This window comes from Caretta caretta, chromosome 3 (assembly GCF_965140235.1).
Source record: "Caretta caretta isolate rCarCar2 chromosome 3, rCarCar1.hap1, whole genome shotgun sequence".
Classification (NCBI taxonomy): Eukaryota; Metazoa; Chordata; order Testudines; family Cheloniidae; genus Caretta; species Caretta caretta.
The window spans coordinates 50780879-50795946 of NC_134208.1; the positions used below are offsets into that span (position 1 = coordinate 50780879).

General features: G+C 40.8%; 1 protein-coding gene across 8 annotated transcripts in view; it reads left to right on the forward strand.

Moving 5' to 3' along the window:
• LOC125634449 (isoaspartyl peptidase/L-asparaginase) overlaps positions 1–12063 on the forward strand; it is a 258209-nt gene extending 246146 nt beyond the window's left edge. For 3 of the 8 annotated variants that reach the window (XM_075126503.1, XM_048845199.2, XM_075126504.1), the window contains one exon: positions 11683–12063. In XM_075126503.1, coding sequence (XP_074982604.1) covers positions 11683–11897 — 215 coding nt within the window. In that variant the 3' untranslated portion in view covers positions 11898–12063. Of the gene's footprint in view, positions 1–1760; positions 1906–3732; positions 4837–7146; positions 7416–11682 lie in introns of all 8 variants that reach the window. The other 5 variants (XR_012667583.1, XR_012667584.1, XR_012667585.1 and 2 more) reach the window with 5 other exon arrangements.
• Positions 12064–15068: the final 3005 nt, after the last annotated feature.

Sequence of the window (15068 nt, forward strand, 5' to 3'; positions counted from 1 at the left end):
TGGGAGCTCCTACTCCCCGGTATTGCCCTTCCATGGATTGGGCCACCATCTGGCCCTTAGACATGGAAAGAGAGAATTTCATAAGCACAGTTCGTGTCATATGCACACACTTTATGAATAACAGAGGCGTGGGACCAGCACCAAGAGAGAACGTTCTAAGAAAAATGAATCGCACATTATATTTTCCTGGTAGAAGTGGAGTAGGCAGAACAAAAAAGCATATTGATGAACACAGCAATTAAGGAAAAGAAAGCAGCTTATTGGAAATGTGAAACAGCATATTAAAAGAGGAGGTTAATGAAAACTAAACACAAATGAAAAGACTACATCGATCAGCAAGTCTAGGACTGTAAATAAAACATCAAAGACAACAAAGGAACCAGGAAGACATATTTTAAATATATAGGAAGCAAATCATCTACAAGTCTCGTGCTTCAAGCAATTAGGGGCACAAGAAGGAAGTTGATGACAGGTGTTTATATTAATATTACTAAGTGCTCAATGAAATCTTTGTCTTCATTTTAAAGAGAGAATCTGATTTTCACTGCTTGCAGGCTAGAAGGGAGAGTTATTGCAAAATGAAATAATACAAAACCAAGGTGCCAAACTCTGATCTTATTTACACCAGTTTTACACAGGTGTAATCTTATTGACTTCCATGGAGTTAATTCAGATTTACATTAGCATCAGATCTAAACCAGAATCTATGGGTATGTATACGCTGCAGCTGGGCACATGCTTCCCAAGTCAAGTAGACAGAAATATGCTAGCTCTGCTCAATCTATCAGGTTAAAAGTAATAGTGTAAGGGGTGGCTTGTGCTAGCCGCTCGAGTACATACCAAGTGGGGGTCTGCACGGGTTTGTACTCTGGCAGCTAATCCAGCTGCAATGTAGACCTACCCTGTGATGTAGTGATGGGAACTGGAAATTAGGGGTCAGTATTCCCAGGTTCTATTTCTATCTCTGTTATTCAGTAAGGGCTGAACTGTCACCTGCCTTTTTGTGGGTTCACATGGAGGTGCACATGAGCAATCACCCCGTGTTGTGCAGCCTCTGCAATGGCTGTCCCTCTGGGATCATAGAATCATAGAATCATAGAATATCAGGGTTGGAAGGGACCCCAGAAGGTCATCTAGTCCAACCCCCTGCTCAAAGCAGGACCAATTCCCAGTTAAATCATCCCAGCCAGGGCTTTGTCAAGCCTGACCTTAAAAACCTCTAAGGAAGGAGATTCTACCACCTCCCTAGGTAACGCATTCCAGTGTTTCACCACCCTCTTAGTGAAAAAGTTTTTCCTAATATCCAATCTAAACCTCCCCCACTGCAACTTGAGACCATTACTCCTCGTTCTGTCATCTGCTACAATTGAGAACAGTCTAGAGCCATCCTCTTTGGAACCCCCTTTTAGGTAGTTGAAAGCAGCTATCAAATCCCCCCTCATTCTTCTCTTCTGCAGGCTAAACAATCCCAGCTCCCTCAGCCTCTCCTCATAACTCATGTGTTCCAGTCCCCTAATCATTTTTGTTGCCCTTCGCTGGACTCTCTCCAATTTATCCACATCCTTCTTGAAGTGTGGGGCCCAAAACTGGACACAGTACTCCAGATGAGGCCTCACCAATGTCGAATAGAGGGGAACAATCACGTCCCTCGATCTGCTCGCTATGCCCCTACTTATACATCCCAAAATGCCATTGGCCTTCTTGGCAACAAGGGCACACTGCTGACTCATATCCAGCTTCTCGTCCACTGTCACCCCTAGATCCTTTTCCGCAGAACTGCTGCCTAGCCATTCGATGGATGGACTATTCAGTCCTTGTTTCCTTTGAAGAATAATCCTCTGGAGAAGGAGGAGAGCTCATGTTTCCCCACCACTCTGCACTGCCCAGCATACTATTGGGTGCAAGGTATGCCATCCTACTAGGGCTTATAATGGAAAGTTTTAGGTAACCTTAAATATATGTGTCCAATACCAGTTTGTCTATAATAATCTGTGAGTTTCATACATAAATACACAACTGGGGGAGGCTCTCTTTTTACTGGAGTTGTTCATTGGAAGTGTTTTTTCATGTTGGCTTCATTGCAAATAATGCAAAATATTATGATAGAGCCAATTCAAAGTAAGCCATGAAAATGAATACACTACAAGCCAGAGTTGGAAAATGCTCAGTAGTCCCCACTGAGGCCAGATTCTGAAAAGATCTCAGCTGTCATTTAGGCATCTAAATGAAGAAGCTGGGCTTTTAGAAGTGTTCTGCATCCTGCAGCTCCCTTTTGCCCTCAGTGGCAGCTGTTGGATGCTGTGCTCTTTTGACAATCCAAGCCTACAGCTCCAATTTTCTGAAAGGGATCAAACATCCAAAAATGTAGTCAAAGGGGAGCTGGGGATCAGAAAGGAACATTGTATGGAACTCCCAGTGCCTTTGAGTTGCCAGTAGAGGGAAAAGGGTTTGGAACATGTGTAAAACCTTTTGGGAAATCATTTACATGAGTTTCTCTGACCTCTCAAGTAGCTCCACAAAAAGGAAACAAGCAGCATAATTTAGGTTTCTCCAAATAGCTATAAAGCAGTGTCAGACTGACAGATGCAATTTCATGTTTCTATTGACACAAAAACCTGACCTTTTGGTATTCTCAGAATGCCACATCTGAAACTTTGCCTATCCATCAGAGATTACCAGAATGTCATCCATCGCTTATCAAATTTCAACCTTTCAAGTGCCATAGATGGGATTTGCAAAACAAATAAATGCGTTACTGTATATAGATTGAGCCAGTCGCATCTACTAGTGGCAGACCAAAATTTTCTACTCCAGGTGACCTAAATCTCCTTTCTTCTGGAATTTCTAAACAAGACCTACTTGCTATGGCTGGATCAGAATTCTTTCAACATTCTCATTGGGAAGTTCTCCTTCTCCTCTTAGAACTTGTGTTCCTCACTTTGTGAAACCCAACTCCTCTTCATCCTTTCAGAAATGAAAGACTAAACATAAACTTGAAATCAAAACATACTGCAGATTAGATTTCTCCTCAGATAACAGAGCGAAACCTCAAAAAGAAATTGAGAAACCTACTTTTCCCTCTTTGAAAGCTCTTACTTGGATGATTTAAGCTATCTTTTCCAGTTAAAACTACCTGGACAATATAGTAGACCTGATTCACTGCATATTAAACATGACAGGATTTTCACAACGTCCTTCCCAGGGATGCTCTTGGATGCTTTCAAAAGGAAAAGGAAAAAGGAGAAGGCAGGGTTTCCCATTTCAGACTGTGGACTTGGAGTGGCTAAAGCTAGAGGAGAAACACATTAAGAGAAACTTAAATTATACCTAATCCAACCAGCGTTTGAACTGGCCCAGCCTGCAGTGGCGTGGCAAGCTGGTGCTTTTTTGAAGGCTGCCATCGTGTGCTCTGGAATCTATGTTTTCATTTAAAAAATAGGTTTCAGAGTAGCAGCCGGTGTTAGTCTGTATATGCAAAAAGAAAAGGAGTACTTGTGGCACCTTAGAGACTAACCAATTTATTTGAGCATAAGCTTTCGTGAGCTACATCAGTTGCATCCGATGAAGTGAGCTGTAGCTCACGAAAGCTTATGCTCAAATAAATTTGTTAGTCTCTAAGGTGCCACAAGTACTCCTTTACTATTTAAAAAATAGTAAGTCTCCAGCAGATATGGTTGTGAAAAGAAAATCAGAATCTTAACTGAGTGCGTTGTTTTTTTTCTGACTTTGCAGAAAGCCTAGAATAATAGCTGAGAGGTCTGAACTACCTCGTCCAACAATCCTTCCCCATGTCTGTCCCATGAGCCAACAGGCCTGAGGGAAGGAGGAGAGCCCAAGGAAGCAACGGACACCACTAAAGGAATACTAATTCTTCAGAGCCCAGTGGGGAGTCCATCCCGTACTGAGCAGGAGCCAAACTTAAGTATGTGTACTGCACCAAACAGGAGCCAAACGCAAGGAAACCAGAAGAGCACATGTGTGTATCCAAACAATGCTGCTTAAAGGAGCCTATCAGATCATCCGATTTTGATCCCTGAGTCTAATAGGCCAAAGTGCTATATTTTCCCCTGGTCCTACTAACCGAATGCACTTTTCTTCACCTGATTCAGGGCCACTCATAATTCAAAAGATTCTTATTCCATTTTTGTAGAGAAGACACTTAAGCATTTGGGGCCAGACTTACCAGTACACTCCATCTGCTTTATGCTGCTCCAGCAATGCAAAGCAGCTGAAAATCCAGCTCCTAAGTTCATTTTCAAAGAAAGTCCGTACCACTGTTCTTTAATATTATGTCCCAATCCTACAACGAGCACTAAGCAGACAGAACTCTGTGCCCACCGGAGTTCATTGCAGGATCAGGATCTTTGTGTTTCTCTTCTAGAAAACTTACCCCAAAGTAGTTGTTTATATTTTTAATATGTTTTCCTGCCAGGTGCTCCAAATGTTGGAGGATGTTATTCACTGCTGGCTACTTCCTTGACCAGATAAGTGGGTCCCAACCTATAAGAGATAAAATTACAGGTTAAAACAATAATTGTCTCTCTTTTCTATTACTGTGTGGTGTGGAGATCGGAGGGCCAGAGGTGTGTTACACAGCTTTATGTTTCTCAGTTTAATTGAAATGATTATTCTCTTTTCTTTAGTGCAACATGCTTTCAGTGGGGGGAAAACAGGACTGAGCACGGCTTGTGCTGCAGAGTTGCCACAGATGAATTGCTTCCAAAATTAGTCCAATTCTGAAGACTAGTTCTGCTTGATACTCCCAGAGAAATATCTATAAAAATAAACCTTGCCAAGGTTTTCTCTTCAATGGCTTTATTAAGAGACAAGCTAAGGGTATGTGAGTTCTGGAATTTCCAGACAATTACAATCCTGTGGTTTTTGTTATACTCCCTCTGAGGAATTTTTTTTTAACAAAGACTGTTGTGAATTTAAAAAGTAGAGTTAATACAACCTGACAATTAGCAAGCCTTTCAGCCTTGTAAAATTGATGTTTTTCCTTGCAGGTGTATCTTAAAGGAACTAAAAGTGACAATTTAAATTCCTTCTGCCTAAAGCAATGTCTTTAAATTAAGGGTCTCATTTAAGTAAAAGTAAAACTATTTAAAAATAGCATCAACTGTTGCATATGACGTTTATTGGGGAGACATAGAAGGCTTTTAAAAACAGCTGATACAATCTGCCGAATTTTACAATAGAATCTAAATGTAAAATAAAATAAAATAAAATAAAATAAAAAAGCCAAAGTGTTGTAGCAAAAAAAAAGCAGTAGAAAGTATCAGTGGTAAATGTTTTCTTTGTTTAAAATGTTTTGTAAGATACCAAAAGGCCTGGTGAGCATAGGATGCCCTATAAATAAAGGCCCGGATTCTGCTATTGATTTCAATAAGGCTCCTTGCAGAGTAAGGTGTTACTCAATCTGAGTAATAGTGGAATAATCTGGGCCCCAAAGCATTACTAGCTAAATTGAACCTTTAGGTTCAGCCCTGTTAAGGGCTGGTCTATGCTTATAGCGCTGCAGTGGCTTCTCCCATTGGCGTAGGTACTCCACTTCCCTGAGAGACAGGAGCTATATTGATGGATGAAGCCGTCCCATCAACATAGTGCTGTCTACACCAGGGTTAGATCAGTATAACTGTGTTGCTCAGGGTGTGGATTTTCCACACTCCCAAGGGACATAGTTATACTGACATAAATGTATAGTGTAGACCAAGGCTTTGATTCAATCTAGCCCATAATGTTTGGGGGCCCAAGGATGAGCCCAGGGAAGGAATTCTTATCCATAGACAACAGAAGCAGGACAGAGCAATCCTTTGTTCTTAAAGTTTTATTCTTTTCACCTACATACCTGAACAAGACACATAGACAAACAGAGACTAAGGTGCTGGCATTCATTACTGTAGAGGCAGAAGATAGTGCATGAAGCATAACAGGAAAACAAGTTAAATATAAGTCAGTTTTCCATAAGTATATACATGTTATATAGCCTAAGGATGCATTACTTATTGCACCCTTCTCCTTTATGGCACATATCCCTCTTTTAAGAGGGGTCTTTTGTGTGATGCTGGCCAGGGAAGTCCTGATAGCTTGACTCCAGTGAAGCCATGCAGACCAAGAGCTCTGGGCCAAATTCTGTCCTCTTCTATACTGGTGTAAATCTGATAAACACCGTTATGGAAATGTTGTTGGCTACATTCTGATAAACAGAAGTGGTAACCTCAAATGACCGTCTCATCTCCAACCTTGGGGCCTCTCATAGCCAACCAGACAAGGAGACAGACACCAGTCCCCATGCAAAGTTCAACAGGAACATGGAAATTAACTGTTAAAAGTGTCAATACATAAATACCCACATAAATGTTTGGATTCTGTTATAAAGATAACTCTTTAAACTGATCAGCAAGAGAAGTTGGTCATTGACCCTATGGCAAAGGCAAATCAATTCCTTATTGAAGACAAAAAAAAGTTCCATTTGTTTTTAGAGATTGGTTTTTCACCTATAATGTGTCAGATTAAATGTGAAATGTTTGTATTTTTCATTTCATTTTTTCCACATCTTTGTATACCGTCTATTCAGGTGGAATGTGATTAAGCTGAACAGTTGACTTGGTTGCCTTGAAATACAGTACCATGAACACAGAGCAGTAAAGAACATACCAATATAGTTTTGTGCCATCTAGGGTACAACTAATCTCCATAACCCAGATTTTCAATTAATGATTCTGTGAATTTCAAATTGCATCAGACCTGCACATTGTAAAAACTGACAGCTGGCTTACCAGCATTTATATGTGCAGGATGCTGCCTTCTAAGAGATGAGTATGCCAGGAGACTGGTAATCTGTGCTTCAGCTCTGAAGAATATCATAAATCATGCAAGAGATTGAGAATGTAAAATAAAATATTCCTTGCTACAAATTCAAGAATACTTGTGGGTGCATCTTTAGAGCTGTGCAAGGGATTTACACACATGAATCATCGATTTATTCCTTACAATAAAATTCAGCAATTTTGGGTTTTGTGGTAACCTAGCCATGTAGTAGCAGCTGGGGCAAATACATCTGTACTCTACTATGGCATTTAAATTTCTGGATCGAAAAAAAGTGACTGCTACAGTGTACTGACTAAATTTTTTTTTTTTTTTTAGAAAGTTCCATTTGTTTTAACTAAACAATCCATTGCTCTAGTGGATTTCATGGAATCATAGACTCAGCCATATGTGGGGTTACTATGTCAAGAAACTGAGAGACACAGTATCTGCTCAGAGGGAAATACAGGAGAGTGGCAGTTCCTTTCCTTGATGATACCAAAGATCCGTGGGATAAGTAGATTGTACTCCCTGCCCCTTAGTTTCTGGAGACGGAGATTGGTCAGAAACTCCATGAGCTGGTCCTTGTGGAATTTCCTGGACCTCTTGTATGTAAATAACTAATTTAATAAAATTGTCACTCTGCTGGGGCTTTTTCCCTTTTGACCTTGGTTCTTTTTCAACAGTTTGTTAGGAGGTAGATAATGATCTGAGTAAATATGATTAAAATTACAATAAGTAATTCTGTACCAGACTCCGGACACTGTATTTTGTTAGGAGGCAGGAGAGTGAAAGGAACCTGGGTATCTGCAGTTTTTAATCTTCTTTTAAACATTCCGGATGGAGTGAGTGAAATCTTTTAATACCCCAGTGATATGGTTTATTTACATCAGAGCTGTACATAACAGACACAGAAATGCTGAATTGAGGGAAAGGGTCATTGTGGCAGAGTGAGAGACCCTCAGTGCACCACTCTGTGCACTGTGGAAGTGTCCCCACGTGGGGCAAATTGATGAGGTAATAGTTCAAGTACTCAATGATTAATTAGCTGGGTGGTTCAGCTTGTTAGCTGGAAATAGTTAAAAGAGAGGCAGGAGTAGGTGGGGAGAGGGGAGTGAAGAGAAGAGTTCAAGATTACAGAGAGCTGTGAGGCCTACCCTTTTCTGTCCAGTGCCTTGGTAGTTGGCAAAGACTTGGGGAAAGCCTTATGCTGTGGGGAACATTTATAAAGCATACTCTAAATAAAGTTTCAGAGCAGCAGTCGTGTTAGTCTGTATCTGCAAAAAGAACAGGAGTACTTGTGGCACCTTAGAGGCTAACAACTTTATTTGAGCATAAGCTTTCATGGGCTTCAGCCCACTTCATCTGATGCATGCAGTGGAAACTGCAGTAGGAAGATTTTATAGACACAGAGAACATGAAACAATGGGTGTTACCATACAGACTATAACAAGAGTGATCAGTTAAGGTGAGCTATTACCAGCAGGAGAGAAAAAAAACCTTTTGTAGTGATAATCAAGATGGGCCATTTCCAGCAGTTGACAAGAACATATGAGGAACAGTAGGGGGGAAAAATAAATATGGGGAAATAGTTTTACTTTGTGTAATGACACATCCACTCCCAGTCTTTATTCAAGCCTAATATAATGGTGTCCAGTTTGCAAATTAATTCCAATTCAGCAGTCTCTTGTTGGAGTCTGTTTTTGAAGTTTTTTTGTTGTAATATTGCGACTTTTAGGTCTGTAATTGAGTGACAAGAGGGACTGAAGTGTTCTCCGACTGGTTTTTGTCCACATATCTATTCATGGGACACCATCATAGGGCCTAATCACATCAGCCACACTATCAGAGGCTCGTTCACCTGCACATCTACCAATGTGATATATGCCATCATGTGCCAGCAGTGCCCCCTGCCATGTACATTGGCCAAACTGGACAGTCTCTATGTAAAAGAATAAATGGACACAAATCAGACGTCAAGAATTATAACATTCAAAAATCAGTCGGAGAACACTAAGCCTCTAGTGAACATTATGAGAGATGCCTCTGTGAATGTCTTCAGCATGGTTGGGTAGGAGTGGGAGTTACGGTAATTATTCTCTCACCATTGACATACTTCAGGTTTCAGAGTAACAGCCGTGTTAGTCTGTATTCGCAAAAAGAAAAGGAGTACTTGTGGCACCTTAGAGACTAACCAATTTATTTGAGCATGAGCTTTCATGAGCTACAGCTCACTTGAACAGTTTTTTTAAAAAAGACCCTAAGACAGATCTGAATTAAAACACATATAAAGCAGATGGATGCTATAGTAAGGGAACAAAATTAGAGGTCTAAAAGCACTGATTCCCCACTTCAATTGCATCATTCAATGTTTCAGCTTTCCAACTGGTGAGAAACACATACTGTCCTAGATATATTTCTCCTATCAGCTGTGGAGACTCCGAGACTCCAACACCCCACCCCATAAAGTCCTCAATGGTGTCTCTTCCTTTTGAAGTCTTCTGGGGAGGGGTATACTACCCAGTATATTAAATATCCCCCAACTCCTTCTCAGCTGCGCTGTGCTTGGACTGGCTGGTTCTCTGCTAACCCCATCTCTCAGGATCAGAAGTCTCAATGTTTGCTCACCCTATCTTGAATCTTTGAGTGGGCTGCATGGTAAGGTCACTACCTCCCAGCTTTCAACATGTCTCTTCTGGATGGTGGGAGGTGGCTGCCCATCCAGAGCACGTTATCGTCATGCTGCTGCTGAAACCCCACTGACTCTGTGGGGCTCAAAGTGCACTGAAATCCTCCTCTGCTTTTCTTAGCTGGGAGCTAAAATCTTCTTGGCAGCTTTGCAAGTCATTCTGATTGTCTAAATAAAGGGTGTGCAGCCTCCTGCTCCCCAGAAGAGATCTCTGATACCTTGGGGTTAAAGAAGTAGCTTTACTATTGACATCGCTACCCAAAATTTCAACATGCAAAGATCCAGGAAAATGGGGTGGGGTAGCACCTGACTCCAAATGATAGCAGGGGCACTGCAATCTAGTAAGCACTTCCTATCCTCTTCCAGAAAATCTGTTCAGATAAGGTATCCAGGGCTTGTTAGGGTAAAGCAGTTGATAGGCTCAGGGATTCCAGTATTGCCGGCAGGATTCAGAGCCAAATATGTTTGGACAGCAATTAGAACAATTTTCACTCCTCAAATGAAGCTGATATTTGGCCTGTTTGGGATATTTTATGCAGTTCATATCTCCTTGATTTGCCCTAGACACTGTTTGCTACCTCTAAGTTGTACTATGAGTGTGATGCATGTACGAGAGGGGCCTGTTCCTAACAATTTTGCCCCTTGTTTCAATAAAGCAGAAGGAGAATTGAGGCTTTCTGAAGAGTTTATACTTTTCTGAGCAGCTTAGCATAGATCAAAAGCAAGGGAAGTGAGACAAAATTGGGTACCCACTAAAATTCCCTATGCTTTGTATATGGTGGTGCTGTAGATTTGCCCTGAAGCTACCTAATTATGTTACACATCAAGAATTTGATTACTAATTATTATGTTTGCAGTACTAGCTACAACATGCTGAGTCCTTTGCAAGCTTAGATAAAAGACAGTCCTTGCCCCAAATAATGTACAATCTTATGTATTTGAGCATGCATTCACTCATGATGAGCTCTCACTGAGTTCAGTGGGAGTGTGAAACAATTGCAGAAGGGTGGTCCCATACCGTGGGTTGGAAAGAAAAAACAAACTGGAAGTAAAATGGAGGTTTGAGCAAAATATTTTTTCTACATCATTGTCAGGGTTCCCTCCCCACTCTGAACTCTAGGTTACAGATGTGGGGACCCGCTTGAAAACCCCCCTAAGCTTATTTCTACCAGCTTAGGCTAAAAACTTTCTCAAGGCACAAATTTCGCCTTGTCTTTGAACAGTATGCTGCCACCAAGTGATTTAGACAAAGAACAGGGAAAGGACCACTTGGAGTTCCTATTTCCCCAAAATATCCCCCCAAGCCCTTACACCCCCTTTCCTGGGGAGGCTTGAGAATAAACAAGATGAGCACAGACTAGCCTTGGATTTTTAAGACCCAAAAAACCCAATCAGATTCTTAAAAAACAGAACTTTATTAGAAGAACAAAAAAAAAAAAAGAGAACAACTCTGTAATATCAGAATGGAAGATAATCTTACAGGCAGTCAAATTCAAAACATATAGAATCCCTCTAGGCAAAACCTTAAGTTACAAAAAGACACAAAAACAGGGACACACATTCCCTCCAGCACAGCGAATTGAAAAGCCAAAACAAAGAAAACCTAACACAGTTTCTATCTAGATTACTTACTAACTTTACAGGAGTTGGAGGGCTTGCATCCTTGATCTGTTCCCAGCAAAGGTATCACACAGACAGACAAAAGCCTTTTCCCCTCACCTCCAGATTTGAAAGTATCTTGTCCCCTCATTGGTCATTTTGGGTCAGGTGCCAGAAAGGTTACCTGAGCTTCTTAACCCTTTACAGGTGAAAGGACTTTGCCTCTGGCCAGGAGGGATTTTATAGCACTGTATACAGAAAGGTGGTTACCCTTCCCTTTATAGTTATGACTTTCATGTACATAAGATGAACTTTGCAGAAATCTGATTGATAAGCATTTTACCCTTCTGAGTTGTTGCAGACCAACTGAAAAATGAACACCATCAAAATCCATTTCTAGCAAATGGATGAAATTATTCTTTTTTGTGCACTGTATTTTCATTTAGCTTATTCAATGTGTTACTTTTATTCTTGAAGGTAAAAGGAAAGCTAACAAATAATGTCAACGTTTAAAGTATACTACTAACTGTCTTTATATTTTTCTACTCTGTGTATAAATAGCTAATCAGATGTGCTCCTGACACTAGGTAAAACTCCAGAGGAAGCTGCAGATTCTTCTCTTCACTATATGGAAAAGAGAGTCCATGGTCGGGGAGGAGTTATAATTGTCAGCAAAACTGGAGAATGGACAGCACGATTCACCACCAAGCGGATGGCGTGGGCAGGCATAAAGGAAGGAGTGTTAATGTATGGCCTAAATCCAGGAGAAACAATTCAAGAAATAATTAACCCCCCCAAATAAACTTTTTTGGGGAGGGGATTTTTACACTGGACGTTATTAGTTTGTGTACACGATTCTTAATGAAGGGTGTATGTATCTGGCATCTTTGGACTAACTTACTTCTTATTCAAGAAGATTCCTAAAAAATGACTTTATTACGTTGAATAAAGATAGTTTTCCAAAGGCATTGTATTTGGTTATTTCAGAACTTTGAGAAAATGCTAAATGCTACATTGAGTCAGTGTTCCATAGGAGTGGTGTTTCATGCAAAATTCAATATCTCAACTGTAGTGAACAAACAAACAAAATGTGTATGATATTCAATGTTTCAGCTGCAACATCCACATCCAACTCGGGTAATCTCAGTAATGTGTGCAAGTTTTTTTCCTTTGCTCTCTAAATGTATCATGTATTCATTGTTGTGCATTTTTAGAAAATTTTAATGACATGGAAAAGTTGAACTTTCAATCAAGTTTATCCAACTAAGTCTTAATAGCAATCTCACAAGTATATTTTAATGTTTTGTGCTGAATATTTACCCCAAGAATACAGAAAGCAGTGGAACTACTTTTATGTCTTCCAAAATAAGCTATAGACTTTATTTTCTTCTACATTTGAAAGATTGAAATACCCTATTTGTTAAACCACCTTTATGGTCCTTTCATTAATTCCTCCCAAACCCAGTGAAACACGTTCTTTCAAGTAGACTGTCCCAAATAAACCACTTTCTGGTAAAAACAGCATTGCTCTCTTCAAGCAATCAAAACAAGGTGGGATTAATGTTCCACATAATGTACAAAATTCAGCATTTAAAAATCAGCTTCACACATATAATTGCATCAATACCTCCTTATAACAGAAACCTTCATGAGAAAAAGAGCAAAGCACAGACTCTATTTGTGCAAAGGATTCATCTCACATAAAATTTCCCTTTGGTCTGTGCAATCTATATATCTTCACAGCCTGCACTGCAGTCTTTTATTTTTCACTGAAGAATTATCTGTCTTACTCAGTAATGAGGTGCACTTTCACAAGTATATTGTATAGATTTTTGTAATAGCATTTCATTGGTTTTGTAATCTTTTTTTCCTAAAAGCAGTCACCCTTTTACAGAAATGTCCAATACTTTGGACTACAGAAATGTTATGAGGCATTCAAGTTTCTTCTGTGATCCTCCATACAGTAGAGTTTGAAATGTTTCCATATCTTACTGGTTATGGCTTGCCGCTCTATGGATGTTTTCCATAAACACTGACAGATAAGATAAAAAAGATACATTTTGCTGCAAGTCTTGGATCACCTAAAAGTAAATTAGCAGTCAGATGCTGTCGTTTGTACTTTAGGTTTTTTCCTAAATTGAATAGCTTTGATGTCAGCCGCAGCAATATAGAGGTGACTTATTCAAATAATCTTGGACAGTAGCAAATTTAGCTTGTGATGTTTTATTTTTGCCACACCAACTTCAAAGATATTGAGGAGGTAAACAATTCTGAGGTGGGCACACTGGCTGTGCACAACAAAGACACATAACTTCATTTTGTGCTCACTTTCATACAAACTCTTTCCTAAAACATTTTTCAGAATTAAACATGGTAATACAATTTAAAAAAAATAGGTATCGGCAGAGTGAAATAAATTAAGAGGCATAGGTAATGGAGAAAGAGATGTTTTCAGTCAAGAAGTGAAAAGAGAAAGTAAGTGAACTCGAGAGATAGTGAAGACTGCACCAAAAAGAAAGAGCTGCAGAGAGCTTTTCCACTAAGCATATCAAGATTGGATGGGAGAACAAAGGGAAGGCCAATACTCAACAAGCTGGGAGGGGAACAGAAAAAGGCAAAGTTTATGAGATAGCATCAGGACTGTGTGAACTGCTTGAAATGAACCAACAAGTTTCTCAGAATTTGCACTGGGTTGTGTTTGACTGTCAGTGGTTTGCTCAAAAATATCCTGTCAGGAGCTCACTGCTAGTCTAACAGTCTCCTATCAGGGACTCCAGCATCCACTATAAAGTGTGTAGCAAAGAGTCCAGACATCAGTGGCTAGAGGTGGGATAGGGAGACAGGAAATGTACTGAAAAAAGACATATTAACTATGTTAATGTTACACTTTCCCCTAGGCTGGAGGAGGTGCCTTATGTTTTTCAGGTGTGACAAAGTTCCTGCTCTACCTTGGTGGGTCTTGCGCTTACTGTCGGATTTGCTCACCTTGGAGCTTCACGGCAGCCTCAGCTTGGCCGTTTTTCTGAATTCACAGTCCAGGTCGACTCCTCCTATGTCTGACCAGGAGTTGGGAGGATTTGGGGGGAACCCAGGCCCGCCCTCTACTCCGGGTTCCAGCCCAGGGCCCTGTGGAATGCAGCTGTCTAGAGTGCCTCCTGGAACAGCTGTGCAACAGCTACAACTCCCTGGGCTACTTTCCCATGGCCTCCTCCCAACACCTTTATCCTCACCACAGGACCTTCCTCCTGGTGTCTGATAATGCTTGTACACCTCAGTCCTCCAACAGTCCGCGTTCTCACTCTCAGCTCCTAGTGCCTCTTGCTCCCAGCTCCTCACATGCGCACCACAAACTGAAGTGAGCTCCTTTTTAAAACCCAGGTGCCCTGATTAGCCTTCCTTAATTGATTCTAGCAGCTTCTTGATTGGCTGTAGGTGTTCTAATCAGCCTGTCTTAATTGTCTCCAGAAGACAATTACCTTGTTACCTTACCCAGGGAAAAGGGACCTACTTAGCCTGGGGCTAATATATCTGCCTTCTATTACTCTCCTATAGCCATCTGGTCCGACCCTGTCACACAGGATAAATTCTCTCTCTGCAGGGAATCTGTTTCAGACACACTATTGGGGCTCCCCAACAGCTGGGGTCATAAAGTCCTGATTCAGGCCCAGCTCTGCCGTTGCTGCCAGCCATGTCCCCCCTGCTCCTCTCCTTGTAAGCGGAACTCAGGAAATGTGAGGTGCTGTACATTTAGCCAGGCCATTAGTCCAATTTTAAACTTGATGGTCCTGTTTTTTTTTTTTAAGGTTTGTCTCCTGTCCAGTATTGATATAAAACCAGATGTGGTTTTGTCTGGTGTTAGGCACAGAGAATGCCATTTTGAAGAGTTTACCACTCCAACCTATCGGTGTGACATCACACACCATGAATGCAAGGTCATGCCAGATGGGGGTGGGCCAGTGCTGTTCCTGGAAGT